At 44.4% G+C, this 20,579-nt stretch overlaps 1 protein-coding gene across 2 annotated transcripts in view; it reads left to right on the top strand.

Annotated features, from left to right (window-relative positions):
- LOC138967373 (phospholipid-transporting ATPase ABCA1-like) overlaps positions 1-20,579 on the top strand; it is a 91,071-nt gene that overhangs the window by 46,282 nt on the left and 24,210 nt on the right. For both annotated transcript variants that reach the window (XM_070339906.1, XM_070339907.1), the window contains exons 25-37: positions 13-94; positions 1,577-1,785; positions 3,643-3,724; positions 4,329-4,427; positions 7,474-7,637; positions 8,186-8,328; positions 8,906-9,013; positions 9,394-9,515; positions 10,152-10,272; positions 11,965-12,145; positions 13,104-13,270; positions 13,882-14,059; positions 14,913-15,028. In XM_070339906.1, coding sequence (XP_070196007.1) covers positions 13-94; positions 1,577-1,785; positions 3,643-3,724; positions 4,329-4,427; positions 7,474-7,637; positions 8,186-8,328; positions 8,906-9,013; positions 9,394-9,515; positions 10,152-10,272; positions 11,965-12,145; positions 13,104-13,270; positions 13,882-14,059; positions 14,913-15,028 — 1,772 coding nt within the window. The remainder of the gene's footprint in view (positions 1-12; positions 95-1,576; positions 1,786-3,642; positions 3,725-4,328; positions 4,428-7,473; positions 7,638-8,185; positions 8,329-8,905; positions 9,014-9,393; positions 9,516-10,151; positions 10,273-11,964; positions 12,146-13,103; positions 13,271-13,881; positions 14,060-14,912; positions 15,029-20,579) is intronic.

The raw sequence follows: 20,579 nt of genomic DNA, 5'->3' as shown, positions 1-20,579 counted from the left end.
TGTGTTGTACAGCCGGCCTTTGACGATGAGGGCTATGAGGACTGCAGCAATGGATCCGATTCTCCCCCACTCACTGCCGAGAACATGATACCTGGTAAGGTTTTATTTCTCTACCACTCGCATCAACAACACAAAAGTACAGACTAGAACCCCCCATTTAAAAACTCTAAAGTTTGGAAAAATTCAGGTCTCAAAAGGGAGGGAGTATTAAAATTGGGATAAAATTACAGACGTTATAAACAGAAACGCTGAACAAGCAAGGTCTCGGGGATGTCGTTTGGCGTCGGACATCGGTCATAGTCCGATTAACTGCCGCAAATGGCTGATTCATATGGTCAGATTTTCTATCATACGTTGTGGAGGGAAGACAGAGTCCGATTACATTTTGCTTTCATAGGTCAAAGTTTTTACACTGCAATCATTTTTTTTTATCAAAGGTCTGGGCCTTGACAGAATTTTGCAGTCATGTTCTCAAGAGCACAACACCATTGATGACCCTTTTCTCATTGGACAAAATGTGTCATTAACCACAACGCAGCAGCAATACATTTGCAACAAGAATCCCCGCTCTAAGACTTCCCCCTTTTTTGACTCACATGCGAAGCAAAAGTGAGTCTATGTACTCACCCGAGTCGTCCGTCCGTCCGTCCGTCCGTCCCGGCGTCCGTCCGTCCGTCCGGAAAACTTAACGTTGGATATTTCTTGGACACTATTCAGTCTATCAGTACCAAATTTGGCAAGATGGTGTATGATGACAAGGCCCCAAAAAACATACATAGCATCTTGACCTTGCTTCAAGGTCAAGGTCGCAGGGGCCATAAATGTTGTCTAAAAAACAGCTATTTTTCCCATTTTCTCTGAAGTTTTTGAGATTTAATACCTCAACTATATATGATATATAGGGCAAAGTAAGCCCCATCTTTTGATACCAGTTTGGTTTACCTTGCTTCAAGGTCAAGGTCACAGGAGCTCTTCAAAGTTGGATTGTATACATATTTTGAAGTGACCTTGACCCTGAACTGTGGAAGATAACTGTTTCAAACTTAAAAATTATGTGGGGCACATGTTATGCTTTCATCATGAGACACATTTGGTCACATATGATCAAGGTCAAGGTCACTTTGACCCTTATGAAATGTGACCAAAATAAGGTAGTGAACCACTAAAAGTGACCATATCTCATGGTAGAAAGAGCCAATAAGCACCATTGTACTTCCTATGTCTTGAATTAACAGCTTTGTGTTGCATGACCTTGGATGACCTTGACCTTGGGTCAAGGTCACATGTATTTTGGTAGGAAAAATGTGTAAAGCAGTTCTTAGTGTATGATGTCATTGCTAGGTTTAGCTGAAGGTCAAGGTCATGTAAAGGTCAAGCATGTGAGTCGTATGGGCTTTGCCCTTCTTGTTACAAATATTTCTGCCCATAACTTTGCTGCATTTACCTCGCTTTTAAGAATATCTCTCTCTCAGCCCTGATTTTCTTAGAATGTTAGTGGTCTTAAAGGGGAGGTTCCTCTGTACAACACTAGTTATTCAACACAAAATGTACACATCATTCACTGCTTTCTGCCCAGGCTTCTCCATAACCCGCCTGAAGGCATTCATCGACAAGTTCGTACCGGAAGCCCGCCTGGTGGAAGACAACAGTATGGAGGTGTGTTTCCAGATGCCAGAGGCCGCAGCCAAGTCGGGACAGATGACCGCCATGTTTGCCGAGCTAGAAAAAGTCCACGACATTCTCGGCATCTCCAGTTATGGCGTTTCTGATACCAGTCTGGAAGAGGTGAGCTTTTTTGAGTCACTTGAGAAAAAGTGACTCTATGTAATCGGTCAGTGTTAGTCTGTCCGGCCGGCCGGCCGTCCGTAGACACCACCTTAACGTTGGACTTTTCTCGGAAACTATCAAAGCGATCGGGCTCATATTTTGTTTAGTCGTGACCTCCAATGACCTCTACACTTTAACGATGGTTTCGTTGACCTTTGACCTTTTTCAAGGTCACAGGTCAGCGTCAAAGGAAAAATTAGACATTTTATATCTTTGACAAAGTTCATCGGATGTGATTGAAACTTTGTAGGATTATTCTTTACATCAAAGTATTTACATCTGTAGCCTTTTACGAACGTTATCAGAAAAACAAGGGAGATAACTAGCCTTTTCTGTTCGGCAACACACAACTTAACGTTGGGCTTTTCTCGGAAACTATAAAAGTGACCGGGCTCAAATTTTATGTGAACGTGACTCATTGTGTTGTGAATAGCAATTTCTTCCTGTCCATCTGATGCCTCATATAATATTCAGAACTGCGAAAGTGACTCGATCGAGCGTTTGCTCTTCTTGTTCCTGTCTATAATGACCTCCCAAGGGACCGACCCAAAAGGGACCGGCACGGTTGGCCTAGTGGTAAGGCGTCCGCCCCGTGATCGGGAGGTCGTGGGTTCGAACCCCGGCCAGGTCATACCTAAGACTTTAAAATTGGCAATCTAGTGGCTGCTCCGCCTGGCGTCTGGCATTATGGGGTTAGTGCTAGGACTGGTTGGTCCGGTGTCAGAATAATGTGACTGGGTGAGACATGAAGCCTGTGCTGCGACTTCTGTCTTGTGTGTGGCGCACGTTATATGTCAAAGCAGCACCGCCCTGATATGGCCCTTTGTGGTCGGCTGGGCGTTAAGCAAACAAACAAACAAACAAAAATTGGTCTAGGTTTGACTTTACATGGTTTATTATGATTGTTCTCTCTTGGTCTAGGTTTGACATAACATGGTTTATTTTGATTGTTCTCTCTTGGTCTAGGTTTGACTTTACATGGTTTATTTTGATTGTTCTCTCTTGGTCTAGGTTTGACTTTACATGGTTTATTTTGATTGTTCTCTCCAGGTCTAGGTTTGACATAACATGGTTTATTTTGATTGTTCTCTCTTGGTCTAGGTTTGACTTTACATGGTTTATTTTGATTGTTCTCTCCAGGTCTAGGTTTGACTTTACATGGTTTATTATGATTGTTCTCTCTTGTTCTAAGTTTGACTTTACATGGTTTATTTTGATTGTTCTCTCCAGGTCTAGGTTTGACTTTACATGGTTTATTATGATTGTTCTCTCTTGTTCTAAGTTTGACTTTACATGGTTTATTTTGATTGTTCTCTCTTGGTCTAGGTTTGACTTTACATGGTTTATTTTGATTGTTCTCTCCAGGTCTAGGTTTGACTTTACATGGTTTATTTTGATTCTTCTCTCTTGGTCTAGGTTTGACTTTACATGGTTTATTTTGATTGTTCTCTCCAGGTCTAGGTTTGACTTTACATGGTTTATTATGATTGTTCTCTCTTGTTCTAAGTTTGACTTTACATGGTTTATTTTGATTGTTCTCTCTTGTTCTAAGTTTGACTTTACATGGTTTATTTTGATTGTTCTCTCCAGGTCTAGGTTTGACTTTACATCGATTATTCTGATTGTTCTATCTAGGTCTAGGTTTGACTTTACATGGTTTATTTTGATTGTTCTCTCTTGTTCTAAGTTTGACTTTACATGGTTTATTTTGATTGTTCTCTCTAGGTCTAGGTTTGACTTTACATCGATTATTCTGATTGTTCTATCTAGGTCTAGGTTTGACTTTACATGGTTTATTCTGATTGTTCTCTTCAGGTGTTCCTGAGGGTCACAGAGGACAACGACATAACTGAAGACGAAGAGAAAAAGCGAAACAAACTGGAAGAAATTTCAGAGAGTAAGTTTTCTTGGTGGTAAAGTAGATTTTTACTAGTACACATGGTCTCATAAGAAACACAAACATCAATGAAAAGAAAACCACACACCCATCCCAAACACACACAAACACATGTAGGCCCATGTACGTACACCCATTCCTCCCACCCACTAACAAACGGACACAGCAATTTTCAACATTTGTTGTTTCAACAGTGAAAAAACCGACAATCTTTTTGAAACCTTTGGCATTGTTTCTTTGTAATGGCTTGAAACTCTTGCTTTTATTGAGGCAAACTTTCACTGGTGACATTATAGGCCAATCATTAGCGAGAGGTGTGTCAGAACCACATGGACAAGGAGCTCGTGTGGAGACACACCCCTCACGAATGACTGGCGTTTAATGTCCTGTGAATAAGTTTGCCTCAACAAAAGCAAGAGTGTTCACTCGTTCACAACCCTTACAAACCCAACAGAGTTATTTCAGAACATCATCTATTAAAGCCCCATGTGAAGGAGTGTGAAGGAGAAAAGAAATATAAACATAAATGTAGAATGCATGTTACAGGTTTTGCGTGTGCAGGGATTTGTCGATTGAATAAACCATCCCATCCATTTCTTTGCAGATGGCCGCTACCCTCGCCCCGTGTCTCGCCTGAGCTTCCGCAGTAAGAACCGTCCCCGTGTCGATACTCAGGAGCTGCTGACAGATAATGACGATAGCGGTAAGCTTTAATTGTGTTTTTTGTTGTTGTTTGTGTTTAAAATTGAAATTTAGAAGGTAGTGATTACACTTTGTCCTTTGGCATAGAATTGGAGTTAACAGCAAAGGTTTATGGGTGAAAGGATATGTGTGCATCAGTGGTATTGGGGACACATTTCCATGTAAACCAACATTATTTTGCAGCATGGACATGCTTCTTTAAGAGTGCTTCTTGCCTGATCTAAACAGGTGTTGCAAAGTCAGTGACCCCCCGACCTCACGCTAGGACAGGTAACCTTGACGTTGTAATCCTGTGCTGTTTCATTCTCAGTGTCAAGAAAATCCTTGTTCCAGAGAAACCTTCTTCCAGCTCTTATTGGTTTTATGTCCTGCACTGTTTTTCCAGCAGCTGTGAATTTTAGTGCGACCGACCTCTTAAGGTCAGTGGCTTAATTGTCAGTCTTGATGATTGCACCACCCGTCACTTGGATCTTCGAGAACAGATCTGTGCATCCGTCATTGTGTAGTGCCTTTGTTTATTCGTTGTGAGTTAGAGGTAGGTATTGTGACACCCACTTCCCACTCACACCCCTGCTCCGGCACAATCCCTAGTTTCAATCAACTAGGTCCCCTCAATCTTTTTTTCCATCCTGTGATCGGTATTACTATTATGCTGTTGATGTTGTGTGTGCACCATTTTGATTGGCACTCAGATAGAAAATGTGTTTTTACGTCTTTTCATTTTCACAGATACTCTGCCTTTAGTGAACCCAGGTCAGATCTTAAACTTTGTTTCTCCTTTCAAGCTAGTTGCCCATTAATAAAAGCACAAAATGTGCTCTGCATCAAGCTTTTGCTGTCAGTTAAGACACCTTTCTTTTGTTGCCAGTTGCATGTCCGGCAGCTGCGACCAATGTGTACAAATGTATATATATATTCTAAAGTGCCCACAAGGCAGTGTATTTTACAATTTTATGTTGTTTGTTATTTTAACAGGTGGGTCTAAAATTCGTTAACATTTTAAAAGTTATGGGAAGGGAACGCTTACAAACCTAATTTTAAAGGCCCAGTTTCCCACATTTGTGTGGATGATCAAGATTAAAGGTGAAGGGGTACGAGTCTGCTATTTACAGAAATGGTACTGCATAACATTTAAAACTTTGACTTTCTTCCTCATCACACCACCCCCCCCCCCTCCCCCCCCCCCCCCCCCCCCCCCCTCAGATTGCACGTTCCATAGGGTCCTCTGTGTTTGCAAGTCTCCGTGCAGCTGTATTAAGTGTAAGACGATCCTGATATTGGTGTTCATCGATCTTTTGACATTCACATTTTGTTTTGTTTTCACAATTTTACAGTTTGATTTTGAGAGGCTGATTTTTATTCGTGTTGGTTTCAGATGGAAAGTTTAGATGTTGATATTTTGCATGTTTGGTCTTCAAATTAAATGGATCATTTGGTTGTATTTTTTTGTTATGGTTAGTTTGTTTTGATATTGTTGATTTTTAAGTTTCATCTTTGTCTTTTTAGTAGTTGTGTTTGTTTTTATATTTAGTCAAGTTTTGACTAACTATTTTAACATCGAGGGGGAATCGAAACGAGGGTCGTGGTGTATGTGCGTGCGTGCGTGCGTGTGTGTGTGTGTGTGTGTCTGTGTGTGTGTGTAGAGCGATTCAGACTAAACTACTGGACCGATCTTTATGAAATTTGACATGAGAGTTCCTGGGTATGAAATCCCCGAACGTTTTTTTCATTTTTTTGACAAATGTCTTTGATGACGTCATATCCGGCTTTTCGTGAAAGTTGAGGCGGCACTGTCACGCCCTCATTTTTCAACCAAATTGGTTGAAATTTTGGTCAAGTAATCTTCGACGAAGCCCGGACTTCGGTATTGCATTTCAGCTTGGTGGCTTAAAAATTAATTAATGACTTTGGTCATTAAAAATCTGAAAATTGTAAAAAAAAATAAAAATTTATAAAATGATCCAAATTTACGTTCATCTTATTCTCCATCATTTTCTGATTCCAAAAACATATAAATATGTTATATTTGGATTAAAAACAAGCTCTGAAAATTAAATATATAAAAATTATTATCAAAATTAAATTGTCGAAATCAATTTAAAAACACTTTCATCTTATTCCTTGTCGGTTCCTGATTCCAAAAACATATAGATATGATATGTTTGGATTATAAACACGCTCAGAAAGTTAAAACAAAGAGAGGTACAGAAAAGCGTGCTATCCTTCTTAGCGCAAGTACTACCCCGCTCTTCTTGTCAATTTCACTGCCTTTGCCATGAGCGGTGGACTGACGATGCTACGAGTATACGGTCTTGCTGAAAAATGGCATTGCGTTCAGTTTCATTCTGTGAGTTCGACAGCTACTTGACTAAATATTGTATTTTCGCCTTACGCGACTTGTTTTATACTTTGCTTTGGGTTGCTTGCCTGCGTTCTTAGGTTGTTTGTATATATGTGTACATTTTTTGTTTGTTTGTTTGTTGCAGTAGATGGGCGTGTTTGTGTAAATGACTGTCTCTCTGATGAATACTTGAGATAAAAAACAAATACAGATACATACCAGGTGTCGTTTTTTTTAGAGTTGACATATTTTGTACAGTTGTATGTAGATACTGAAGACTGCTTCAATTGATATTTTCTAAATTGATGTTTACCGACAAGATTGTAAAAAAAAATGTAACGGCATTGAATGTAATAGAAAAGAAGTCACTTACTTACTTACTGCCTTTCACGCCTGGTGGCGTGTAGGGCAGCGACAAAGGAAAAGAAGTCAGCTTCTCTGCATTTTTGGCAGATGTTTTAACAACAATACTGATATGTTCATTTATTGGAATTATTGTCCTCTTGGGTCCTACTGGTTCATATAAGATTACCATACTTTTGAAAAGGACAAGCAGCAGTACCTGATGTTGAACTTTTGTCATCTTCTTTTCCCTTTGGTGGGTTTTGCGTGTTTTTAATCTAGTGTACCTGAGGAAGATGGAAGGTAAATAATTTGAACTGTTGTATCTTATTATTAAATTGTTTTTTTTCTTCTGTTTTACCAGTTTCTATGGGATCCAGTGTGACAGGATCAAGAGATGATCTGAACTTCAGCGGTGCCGGCACAGCACATTTGCAAGGGAAGAAACTGATTCCTCGTCAAATTATCTCCCTTCTTCTGAAGCGACTGCACCATGTCCGACGCAGCAAGAAAGGATTCATCAGTGAGGTGAGTGAAAATATGTGTGGGTGTGTTTCTGTGTGTAGGCCTGTGTGTGTGTTTATCTGCAGAGGACCGCGGACTTATCCCCATAAACCTCGTTGACATTTTAGCATGGCAGGGAACTCAGAAGAAGAAGTGTGTCTGTATGTGTCTGAGTGTGAAAGGTGAGTGAGTGTGTACGTGTGTTTGTGTGTGTGTGTTTCTGTGTTTTTGTGTGTGTGTGTGTGTGTGTGTGTGTGTGTGTGTGTGTGTGTGTGTGTGTGTGTGAAACATTTGTGTGTGTGTGTGAAACATTTGTCTGTGTGTGCCTGTGTCTGTTTGTCTTGAGTGTGAAATATGTGTGTTTGTGTGTGTGTGTGTGTCTGTGTCTAAGTGTACGCCTATGTGTGTCTGTGTCTGTCTGTGCATATGTGTATGCCTGTGTGTGTTTCTGTGAGTCTTGAGTTCTTTTTACTGTCACTATGCATTCATTACCCTGATGCAGATACTTTACACAGAATGTACGCATGATTTTTTCTCATGGATTCAACACAGCCGTTTTTGTCGCTTTGCAGTTCCTCCTGCCGGCAGGGTTTGTGTGCCTGGCCATGGTGTTCGCCCTGATTCAGCCGGCTCTGGTGGACATGCCGCCCCTGGAGCTTCACCCCTGGCACTACGAACCCTCCAAGGGCGACAGCAGTCTCTACTCTTTCTACAGGTACAGTTCAACCTCCACCATGTGTTGATATTTACATCAAGCTAACAACTAACGGACGTATTAGGTCCAGGGTCCATGGTAATCATTACAGTACAGTGCGCATGTCATAAACGTCTTTGATGGGGTTTACACAAACACTGACATTGGCATCTTTTTTAAAAACACCATGACAGCGACCATCTCTTGATAACAATCACCTGCCAGTTCACCTAATCGTGTCAGAGGACAGTTGAGGGCTATACCTCAATTACTGTAGAGTAACAGTTGAGGGATATGAATATCAGGATTATAAAGTCTATGAACGCTTTCGAGCTGATATTGCAAACCGTCGCATACCCTTATGGCAATAAAACACAAGGAGGGGATGTTTCAGGTAAAGTGAGTATAGTGAGTACAGCTTTCACTACTTAAGCCTGTGACCTCCATATTTGTGTACCACCACGAAACGATATTTTAGTATATCCTGCATGGGACTCGCCTGCTTTGAGCAAGCACAGATGTATAAACTGCTTTAATTTGATTTTCAATGAAAAGTGTAGTGAAAACACAAACATTGAATGCGTCATTCTTGTTTCAGCAATGACAATCCCATGAAAGGTCGTGCCACTGTGCTTGAACAGACGTTGCTGCAATCCGGAACTTTCCATGGAGCAAGATGTCTGGACCCATCTGTCTACAACATAAGGTCTGGTTTATCTTACTTATTTAATTGTGGATTTCGATGTGTGTTTCTTTGTGATAGTGTACTTGTGGGAGAGAGAGAGAAAGAGAGAGAGAGCTGGATATCTTTTTCTTCTCAATAAGGTTTTCCTCAGAAGTGATCTTAAGATGATAATAAACCCACACAATGGTATTTTAACTAAATGACACACACACACACACACACACACACACACACACACACACACACACACACACACACACACACACACACACACACACACACACACACACACACACACACACACGCACGCATTGACTTGTTCCTTTTCACAATATTCCACCTAAAACTAATCCATATTGTGTACTACCCAGGATTAACATACAATACTGTGTTGGTTGCAGTGACCACCCATGTCTAGGAAGTGGCGCCCCAGGTTTCTCAGCTCAGCCCTACACAACTGGCAACACCTCCATCGACTCTCCTGCCTGTTCCTGTGATTCAGGCTTCCAGCGATGCCCCGCAGGTACGATTTTGAATGTTATTGTGCTGTGAATGTGTTACTTAAAGGCGAAGTTCGGGAGGAATTTTTCTGCGAGTACGAAGATTTGATTAATGACCTCCAGACGCGCAACTGACACCCACACCCTCTATCCAACAAGTGTCTGGAACTGTTTAGATAAGCAGTAGTATGGTGGTATCTCTGATTACTGGACCGAGAAAAAAGGGGAAGTTCACTTTCGTGTCTTCGTGTGAAATTGGAGACGGCCTGTAAATTAGCCTGTTGGCATAGGGAAGCTGGGTGTTGATAACTAATGATAACAGACTTGGAGGAACGAGTGGCTGTAGCACATAGCAGACATTCTTTCAAAACTGCGACTTTAATGACAAGCTACATTTAAAACAACTGTCAGGTGATAGACGAGATAGGCAAAAGCTGTTGTTTTGAAAAGATGTGTTGTAAGGAATGCTGAACCAGATTTCTATTTGTGCTGTTTCAAAGTAAAAAAAAACAACATTGTTTTTCACCCATATGTAGGAGTTGCAGCCTATTAATGCAAAAGAAGACGAAGAATTTATGATCAAAAATTGCAAACTTTCTACATCTGAACTTAAATTGTCATTGTTCTCTGTACATTTCTTTTGTTGTGTGTCCCTGTAGGCGCGGGTGGGCCGGAACCAGCTCAGCGCTACATCCCTGTCAACGACAATTTGTACAACGTGACTGGACGCAACATCAGTGACTGGCTGGTCAAAACCATGGAAACGTACATGATGAGAAGGTCTGGTCAGTTTGGCATAGCACTCATCCACTCTTGTTCCCAGGCCTCAGTCTTCCGTCATTTAGGAATCATTTTTTTTATCTGACACATTTGTTTGGACCCCAGGCCGCCTGAATGTCCAAAGTTTTGAAACACGCGATGTCTTTTGACACAACAATCTTTTTGCGGCCATGATATTTTAACCGATATATATATACAGTGGAGTCCGGGTACAACGAATCTCAAGGGAGATACATTTTAGTTCGTTATATCAGTAATTCGCTGTAGAGTTTTCAACCCTAAATGGCCTTAAGACAAGTTTTCCCACTCACCTTCAAATGATCGTCCCATCGATCTTTCCTTGGAGAGTACAATCTCTGCATGTTTTCAACAGCTTCATAATATAATCCATAGAGGCATAGTTCACATGTTCACTTTACTGTCACAATTTTAGAAGTAAAATTTAAAAAGTCGTGTAAAAGCATGTACATGTACATTCTGATCAATCTCCGATTTCATGGTGTCCACCAGTTCTGGTGCATGTACTACCCTGGCCAAGTTTCCTCTCAAGACATCAAAGAGATTGCCCCATAGGTTAAACTCCCCATAGGTTAAACTCGGTCACTGACCCGGGTGCAGGAAGTATTTCCTCTCTCAATATGAAAGGGGAACCACCTCATAGCTAAAACTGGGTCAATGACCCCTGGGAAAAAGGTCAGTGTCTCATAAACAAGGCCACCCAGCTATCACAATGGACCTGCCTTTGATCTCGCCTCACACGCAGATCGTTGTAGCCTTGTGACTTTTTAGAGCACAGTCATAGCTTAGCAGCTGATCGGAATAGTGAAAACACAGTGGCAGTGGCTGTTCCGTGCACCTCCCGCTGTTTGTTCAGAGTTCGCTCATCACGCGATGTGCACTTGTGTTTGTGTATTTTTGTGTATTTTTGTCTTTGGAGACAATTATTGACATCAGTTCGTTGTAGCCTTGTGACTTTTAGAGACAAAACGGCTCTGGGGCGATGAAAACGTGTTTGTTATCAGAGGGGTTCGTTATGCAAATGAGTTCAAAAGGTTCGTTGTAGGCGGAAAGTAACAAGTAAGAAATAGAAGGCTGTCTGCCGGGAAATCAATAGCAGTTCGTTAAAAGCGGGATTTCGTTATACCCAGGTTTGTTATAGCTGGACTCCACTGTATTTTGAACCCAGGTCCAACTGATCTATTGTCTTCTGTAACTGGGAACAACACTGCTCATCTAAATTGGACAACATTATTTTGTAGTTAGTCATGTAAATTGTAGTTTGGGAGATTTTGCTACAGGAATTACTGCATAGGCAATGAGGCACAGTGTTCCATCAAATTATATTTGCTTTGGAAAATAGCCAAGTGTTTGAAAGGTGGAAGATGTATACTTGATGCAACTAATTACGTCAGCGTCTCTGTTCATGGTAGACTTAATCGACCCAATTTCTGTTTACAGTAACCTGATGGACCTCAATTTTTGTCCATTGGCCAAAACCCTTTTCCCCTTCCAAATACTGTATTTCTGTGAAGTATTTTACAGTAACACACTTCTTTTTAGCCTAGCTTTTTCTTGCAGGAGCTGTAATTTTACTGCAGATTTTCTGTCCATCCAATGAGGTTGACAGCGTTCAAAACAACTCTATATGAACTGACTTACCTAACCTGTTACTGCATTGTCTGTCCTTGAAAGGTTTGGCGGTTTCTCGTTCGGAGAGGAAAACATTCTGTCCGTGGTAAACTCCTCACAGATCGCGGACGCCATCGATGACCTGACGTCTGCTTTCAACAACGGCACGTCTGTCATTCCAGAGCGATTCACAAATGACTTCAAGGAACTCCTGGAGTATGCCATCACCGAGGACAATGCTAGGGTAGGTTTCCTGGCTTGCCCGTAGAATTAGTACTTAGCTGCTGCTCTACAGTAGTATTGAAACTGTGTTTTTACCCCAAACACCAGGGCTCGGGTGCAAGTCACAAAAGTGGGTGAAACCCAAACGGGTGAGAACAAACCGCAAAGTCGGATTGGTTAACCCCTTCACTGCCCACCCCGTATGTAATACGTGGTCATTTTCTGTTTATCGTACGCCCATAACCGTATCTCATACGTGGGATTTGTGTCAACAACATTTCAGGACATTTCTGAAAACTAAATGGGAGGTAACCACTGTCCAAGTACTTGTAGGGGTTCTAAACACAGTTCTTTCCCATAGACCATTCGGATAAGTTACTACCACTGTGGCAGTGAAAGGGTTAAAACCACTACAAATCTCAATTTTAACCTATTCAACACTCGGTTGGTAACTTACTCATGCAAATCAGTCCAGAGCACCCAATATTGCCTGCTAGGTTATCCACATGCAGATCTTGTAACGATGGAATCAATCATCTGTTAAATCGCTTTCATGCGTAGAAACGACATGGCTTGAGCAGATGAGAGTGAGCTTTAATTCATTAGATCTTTTGTAAACTAAAAACTGCATGGAAGACAGCGTGATTCTGTGTGGGCAGCAAAGGAGCAATTGACGAATTCTTAAATAAGTTGGCGGGTTTGTATGGGTTGTGAAAGAGTGAATAACTACCCTTGCTTTTCCTCTGACAAATAACTTCAAACGTGCTCCTGTCCACTTTGTTTTCGGTACACCCCTCGCTAGTGTTTTGTCCGAGTAAAAATCAAGGGTATTGACTCTTTCACAATAAAACTGAGTTATTTTCGGAGTCTATTGAAACAGATTAGCTAGCACTCGTGTAGAAAAGAAACTGAGCTTTGTCACAATTTTCCTGCACGAATATACAAGCATTGTGTGATTTGAATGATATTTCTGTTTCAAGGTGTGGTTCAACAACAAAGGCTGGATATCCATCGTGGCCTACATGAACTCGCTGAACAACGTGATCCTGCGTAGCTACATCCCCGCTGCGCAGCAGTCGCGGTACGGCATCGCCACCGTCAACCACCCCATGAACTTCACACAACAACAGCTGGACGAGGAATCGCTGTGAGGGCATAATTCTACTGAAAATATTCAGAATTGTTATGAATGCTGTTATGAAAAGAAATTAGCATGAAGCAGTATGTATAACTCCAGTGGAACCCGCCTTTTAATACTCCCCCACCCCCCGCGGGTTAGGGGGAAGAATTTAAACGATGCTCCCCAGCATGTCGTAAGAGGCGACTAACGGATTCTGTTTCTCCTTTTACCCTTGTTAAGTGTTTCTTGTTTAGAATATAGTCAATTTTTGTAAAGATTTTAGTCAAGCAGTATGTAAGAAATGTTAAGTCCTTTGTACTGGAAACTTGCATTCTCCCAGTAAGGTCATACATTGTACTACGTTGCAAGCCCCTGGAGCAAATTTTTGATTAGTGCTTTTGTGAACAAGAAACAATTGACAAGTGGCTCTATTCCATCTCCCCCCTTTCCCCGTCGCGATATAACCTTCGTGGTTGAAAACGACGTTAAACACCAAATAAAGAAAGAATTTTCGCAGATTTGTTGGAGGTCTCAAAAGCTGGTTCCACTGTACCTCCTTCGCAGATTTGTTGAGATCTTAAACGGAAGTTTCCACTGTGTAAATAATGGGCTTCATATGTTTTTCTGTGTGTTTGCAGTTACAACAGTGCAGTGGACGTGGTGGTGGCGATCTGCGTGATCTTCGCCATGTCCTTCGTGCCGGCCAGCTTCGTGCTGTTCCTGATCGAGGAGCGCGTGTCCAACAGCAAGCACCTGCAGTTTGTCAGCGGCATCAACCCCGCCATCTACTGGATCACAAACTTCTTCTGGGACATGGTATATACAACGCTGGACTTTTTGGCAGTCTATGTGTGGCCTCTGATTTGTGTTTTGCTTTTAGCCTTCCAATATTGCTATTTTGATAGACACATGGGGGAATTCGGGGGTTGTGATTGGATAGTCTCACACAGCCCTATTTCGATCATCGGGCCATATTTCCAGGGAAATTCAAAGAAGTTGCTCAATATCCTTTATATTTACAATAACAAACAAAGTATGTTACTCTCTCTTGTTCTTTGTCATATTTCTTTTCATCTGTTTTTGTGATTTGTGAGCCATGTTTCTCTGCCCTCGGTCTCTATATCTCTTTCTCTCCCTCTCTCTTTTTCTGTCTTTTTTTCGCTCTTGCTTGTTTGTTTGAATCACTTTTTTAATCACTTTATGAATGTCTGTTGAGTTCTGCATGTACTTGACTTACAGACAGGTTGCAAGGAAATACACGGCCTTATACCTACATCCTTGCAAGAAAAAGGTTTCATCATCATCATCATCATCATCATCATCAGCACCCTCTCAACAAGTATCATATCATTCCCGCTCTCTACCTTGTCGCCTCCTCCTCCTCCTCCTCATCATCATCATCATCATCATCATCATCATCGTCATCATCATCATCATCCTCACAACCCCTCTCGCTCTCTCTCTCTCTCTCTCTCTCTCTCTCTCTCTCTCTCTCTCTCTCTCTCTCTCTCTCTCTCTCTCTCTCTCTCTCTCTCTCTCTCTCTCTCTCTTTTGAGCTCCATTACTGTGCCCCTCCCCGTCACTTTAGCTGAAAATTGATATATAAAACAGAACCCCCCCCAGTGCAGCCACATACCTTCATATCTATAGCTGAGTCTTATGGTTTCAGATCAACTACATTATCCCAGCTGCCCTGTGTATCTTCATTTTCCTGGCGTTTGGGAAGGATGCCTACGTGTCAACGACAAACGCGCCATGTCTGGTTGCCCTGCTATTCCTTTACGGGTAAGACATTGCATTATAGTTACTGTCTTGTAGGTTTGTTTTTGGGATACAGCTTACATGTTTGAATGACTTTGAGGATGCATAACACTGCCTTATTTAATAGTCGCAGGTGCCTAAATGGCATTGTAAAAACGGTCATACACGTAAAAGTCCACTTGTGCAAAAACACGAGTGTACGTGGGAGTTTCAGCCCACGAACGCAGGAGAAGAAGAAGAAGAAGGAGTCGCTGGCAAACTATGTTTGTTGTCCTGTATGTGAACATATTGGGGATTTTCTATAGGAAGTGTTGGCTAAATAAAACCACTATCGTAAACAATGAAATGGTAAGTCCACAGGGGAGTGTGTGCAGGGAACAGTATTAAAACTTCATGCAAGCAGTGTTGTCTCATGTATGTCTTTCATGCACCTGGTGCAAAACTCAAACAACCAGTTAATAAAGGTTTGCATTAATATTCAATTGTTTATTGTCATCCTAGTTTTCTCGGTTGATGTGAGAGTTGATAAGGGGGGTGGTTTTCAAAGAGCATAAAAGCAGTGTTTGCTCAAAGTGGTAGCTGATCTACCTACAGTAAACCCTAAGGCTGTACTTAATTGAGCCCTTAGTTGACTTCTCGTAGACTTCATAAAGTCTTTTTACCAAAAATTCAATGCGAAGGCTTCTTGCAGCAAACTTCGTGAAGTCAGCTTGGCCCGATTAATATCAGGCTTAACCAACTGTTCATAAAAGGTTAGCATTAAATATTTGTTTATTCTTCTTCTTCTTCCTTCATGGGCTGAAACTCCCACGTTCACTCGTGCTTGTTTTTGCACGAGTGGGTTTTTACGTGTATGACCGTTTGTACCCTGCCAAATTTGTTTATTAATTACCATTAAATTACATTCTTATCCCAACTCACATCAAGCAATTTACTCCAGTTTAGTGCTAGGACGCTGAATAGCATCGCCTTGGTAACAAGGGGAGGTCACCCTAAAAAAGAGCTACCTTGACCCCTTAACATGACAAGTCACGCGTGACTTCCTGACCTTGCCGCCATCTTTGAATCATTCACTCTCCAGCGGTCTGTGTCTACAGACGTGTTTTGATTTTGCTCCGGCTTTCAGCCGGTTTGTCTGACTTCTGCCTTTGTCAGACCCTGCCTTGGTACTTGCACACGGTCCCTCTGCTCCTACTGTGTGTTTGGGTGAGCGTTTTTGTTGTTTGTGACTTAGGTTTTGTCGAGTACTTAGCATTGTTTACACTTTTTTCTGTTCGTCATGTCGGATAAGGAAAAGAAGAATAACGCTAAGTCGGCGGCCGAGCCTTCTCCCACGAGGAAGTCTTCTCGTAAATCTAAGAACTCGTCAAGTCAAGCTTCGATTAGAGTCACTGACCCTTTGTCTAAATCCTCGTTTGATGTTGACATAGACTTGCCAGATTCTCCGGCTATGCCTAGTTTGCCGTTGTCTGCTTCACCGGTCTTGTCCGGTTCAGGTCCGGTCGGCGAGAAGCAGGATGTTTCTGCTATTTTGCACTCCTTGAGTGCTCAGATATCCTCTCTTTCAGCGGAGTTATCATCTACCAAGGCTGAGATGTTGTCTTTGCCCTCCGGCGTGGGGGGTGTGCGTTCCCTGGCCAGGGTGCGTGTTCCGCCCTCCTCCACTGTTACGTCTGCCGACGTACACGCCTCTTTTGATGATAGCCGTGGTGTTTCCCTGCTGCGTTCAGCGGCTTCGTGGACTGACGACGATCAAGGTATTTATACTTCGCCAGTAACCGGGTTCTCCGGCCAAAACGAAGTGCGTGGTTTGGAGAGAGTAGCCACACCGGTTCGTGTGCGCGAAAGCTTACGCCCTCGGTCTACGTCGTTCCGTTTGAGTGAACGTCTAGATCGAGGGAGAAGCCCAGACACGCGTTCGGTCTCTGACCGAACAGGGGAAGTGCGTCCTCCTACACTCCCTAGAGGAACAGTGGGTGCGGCAGCACAGCTATCACAGCTTTCCCCGCTTCCGCCTTTCAGGCAGGAAGCAGTCCATAGAGACGTACCGCTTGGGTATAAAATCCCTCGTGTGGCGTCTCTTCCGGGCGACGCTTTGTCGGACTATGGTAGTCACGGCGGAAGTGTCGTTCCCGGATTCACGGAAGTGAGGGACTACCAGTCGGATTTTGGCACTTCCGTCCAGGGTGACGAGGAGGTCAACTTCCGCATACCGAATAAGCTTCCGCAAGCTCTGGCGTTAGCGGCGGAAGTGGCTTCTCGGTATTTTGAGGAGGGTGTGACGACGCCTTCCGGTTCAGTTGTTCAACCCTCTTCTGCTTTAGGGGATTTCCGGTCGACCAAGGACGAGAAACAGCAGTTCCGGTTTCGGGAATCCCCTTTAGTAGCGTTTGAGCTTTCTAGGCTTCTGGCCACTGGTCAGTCTGGTGGTGCTTCCCAAGCTGTCCCACTGTTAACAGCTCATGCTCAAGCTCCTGAGTCTGTACAGGCTTATCTGGCTACACCGAGTGTGACCTCAGCTTTGCCTTACGGCGCTTCTAAGAGGTTGCTGTCTTTTAACCCGGTCAATCTCATTGACTCGTATGCCTTGCCGCGTTCAACGCTTCCGGTCACTCCGGAACTCGCAGCACTTAGGCAAGACGGTTACAGTAGGGAGAGAGCAGTCCCTTGCACGGAGGCCTCTCTTTTGTCTCTGGAGGAGACTGGCAGGCGTCTGCTTGAGTTGTCGTCTCTTTCTGAGACTCTGCAAAGATCTCTGTCAAGGTCTATAGCGTCGTCTTTAGATCCCTTCGTGTTTCGGGACGATGCTGTGGAGTTAGATGTCACTGTTCTGCTAGCCTCTCTGGCTAAGGTGTCGGCTGAACAGATGAATCTGTCGGCTCGCCTTTATGCTCATTCTATTCTTGCTCGGAGGTCAGCCTTCCTCACGGGATCTCGGATTCAGGACAAGGTGACCATTGAGGCTCTTAAGTCCTCTCCGTTTGTGGAGGGTGCGTTGCTTGGTCAGCCATCCTTGGATGCGCTTCGCAAGGAGACGCAGGATGCTAGAGACTTGGCTATAGCTCAGATCGCGCACCATGGTTTCACGCACCAAAACAAGAACCAGACCTCTTCTAAGCCCCAGTCTTCGGGCTCGTTCAGAGGCAAGGCTCAGCGCCGAGGTTCTTCTTCTCGGGGTAGGGGCGGAGGTGCCCCTTACCCGAAGAGTGCTCCATCGTTTGGCAAATCGCGGGGGTCGGGGCGCAAGCCCCCCCCCAATGATGCCCCCCCGATCCACCTGCTCACCTGGCCCCCACCCCTTTGGTGGCGGGCGGCCCCACCAGGGCCCTACTGGCTTGGTTACTGCTAGTAAACAGCCAGTGGATAGTGAGCATCGTGCGTTCGGGGTTCCGGCTCCTCTGGTTGGACGGCAAGGCCCCGTTGACCAGGGTTCCTCCCTCTTTTCGTTTTCCCAAGAGGAGGGAGGCTCAGGAGGCCATTCAGGGGGAAGTCTACTCGTTGCTAGAGAAGCAAGCGATAGAGGAGGTGTTGGACCGCAATTCACCGGGATTCTACGGCAGAATTTTTGTGGTGCCAAAAGCCTCGGGCGCCTGGCGCCCAGTCTTAGATCTGTCTCCTTTGAACAAATACCTCAGAGTGGTGAAGTTCCGCATGGAGACTCCGGCGTCGGTTCGGGACGCACTCAGGCCAGGGGACTGGGTGACGTCAATAGATTTAACCGACGCCTACTTCCACGTTCTCATTCATCCTGCGCACAGGAAGTGGCTGAGATTTCTTTGGGGCAAGAAGATTTATCAGTTTCGGGCTCTGCCGTTCGGCTTATCCCTTGCACCATGGATATTCACGATGGTTGTCCGCCAGCTTGCCGCTCTGGTCAGACAGAAGGGGGTGCGTTTTCGAGCGTATCTCGACGACTGGCTTGTTCTCAGTCAGAGCTCGGAGTTGTGCGCGACACATACTCAGTGGGTGCTCGCACAAGCGCTGGAGCTGGGCTTTTCAATCAACCAGCTGAAGTCAGAACTCACGCCGTCTCAGGAGTTCACGTACTTGGGCATGACGTTCAACACCGTCGATTGGCTGGTACGCCCTTCACAGAGAAGGGTGGACAAGTTGCAAAGTCTCATTCGAACTCTGTCCTTGAAAGACAAAGCGTCTGTACGTGTTCTGACCTCTCTTCTTGGCCAAATGGAGTCAATGGCCACTCTTGTGCCCTTAGGCAGAGTCCACAAGCGGCCATTTCAGGCCGCCCTGAGTTCGCTGTGGAAGCCTTCTCTTCAGGGCTGGGAGACTGTGGTCTCTATCGAAAGCTGGTTTCGGCACACAACGAGGCAGTGGCTACTTCCCTGGATTTCACAGGGGGTGCCAATCTCGATGTCCCCTCCAGACGAGTTTCTGTTCACAGATGCGTCTATGGAGGGTTGGGGTGCCCATCTTTCTGTTCACACTGCGTCAGGCCTGTGGAGCGAGACGCAGAGTCGTTGGCACATCAATGCCCTAGAGCTAGAGGCTGTTTTCCTGGGACTCCAATCATTTCTGTCCCTGGTCAGGAACAAACATATTCGGGTTCGCACAGACAACACGACCGTGGCGGCCTATATCAACAGACAGGGAGGCACTTTGTCTCTCACTCTCTCTGTCAGGGCATGTCAGATTCTGGCCTGGTGCAGCCAGCACCTGATTCTGTTGTCGGCGAAGTTCATTCCAGGCAAACTCAACGTTCTCGCGGACTGCCTCAGTCGTCCGTCGCGTACGTTGCACACGGAGTGGACTCTGACTCATCAGATCCTACAGCGTCTGTGGTTGCATTTCGGCAAGCCCACAGTCGATCTTTTTGCGACAAGATTCTCCCGCAGGCTCCAGGTCTTTGTCTCCCCCTTTCCAGATCCGGAAGCGTGGGAAACGAACGCCCTCGAAGTAGACTGGTCGCGCCTGATAGCTTATGCTTTCCCCCCGTTTCATCTCTTGGGGAAGGTTCTCAGGAAGGCGGAGCTGGAACAGCCTTGCTTGGTGTTGGTGGCCCCTTGGTGGCCCAGCCAACATTGGTTCCCCGACCTCCTTCGTCTCGCAGACGGTCCTCCCTTCTTTCTGGGCGTGAAAAAGGGAGATCTCGTGCAACCAAGGTCGGGGGTTCCTCACGAGAACCCCCAGTTCCTACGGCTTCACGCCTGGAAGCTGTCCAGGTATCGCTGCGCCGTTCTGGCGCCTCAGAGGCTACTTTAGGGTTTGTCCAAAAGGCCCACAGGGAATCGACCAGCACCGTTTATGCTTCTCACTGGTTAAATTGGACAAAGTGGTGTTCGGAGAACGGTGTTTCTGCTACTTCTCCTCGCTCTATGCATGTAGCAAATCATCTCTCGTGTTTGGCTGCTCAGGGCTTGGCTCCTTCTTCTTTGAGAGTCAGGCGCTCAGCCATTTCTTCTACTCTGAAGCAATTAGGGCATAGCATTAACCTGGGAGGTGTCATTGCTAGTGTTATTAAGGGGGCAGCGATTGGTTTTGCGAAGGCTAAGTCTCCTCTTCCCGCGTGGGACTTATTTTTGGTATTGAAGTTTCTAGCCTCACCGGACTTTGAACC

This window comes from Littorina saxatilis, linkage group LG5 (genome assembly GCF_037325665.1).
Source record: "Littorina saxatilis isolate snail1 linkage group LG5, US_GU_Lsax_2.0, whole genome shotgun sequence".
Classification (NCBI taxonomy): domain Eukaryota; kingdom Metazoa; phylum Mollusca; class Gastropoda; order Littorinimorpha; family Littorinidae; genus Littorina; species Littorina saxatilis.
This window is presented reverse-complemented; position numbering and strand designations above follow the sequence as displayed.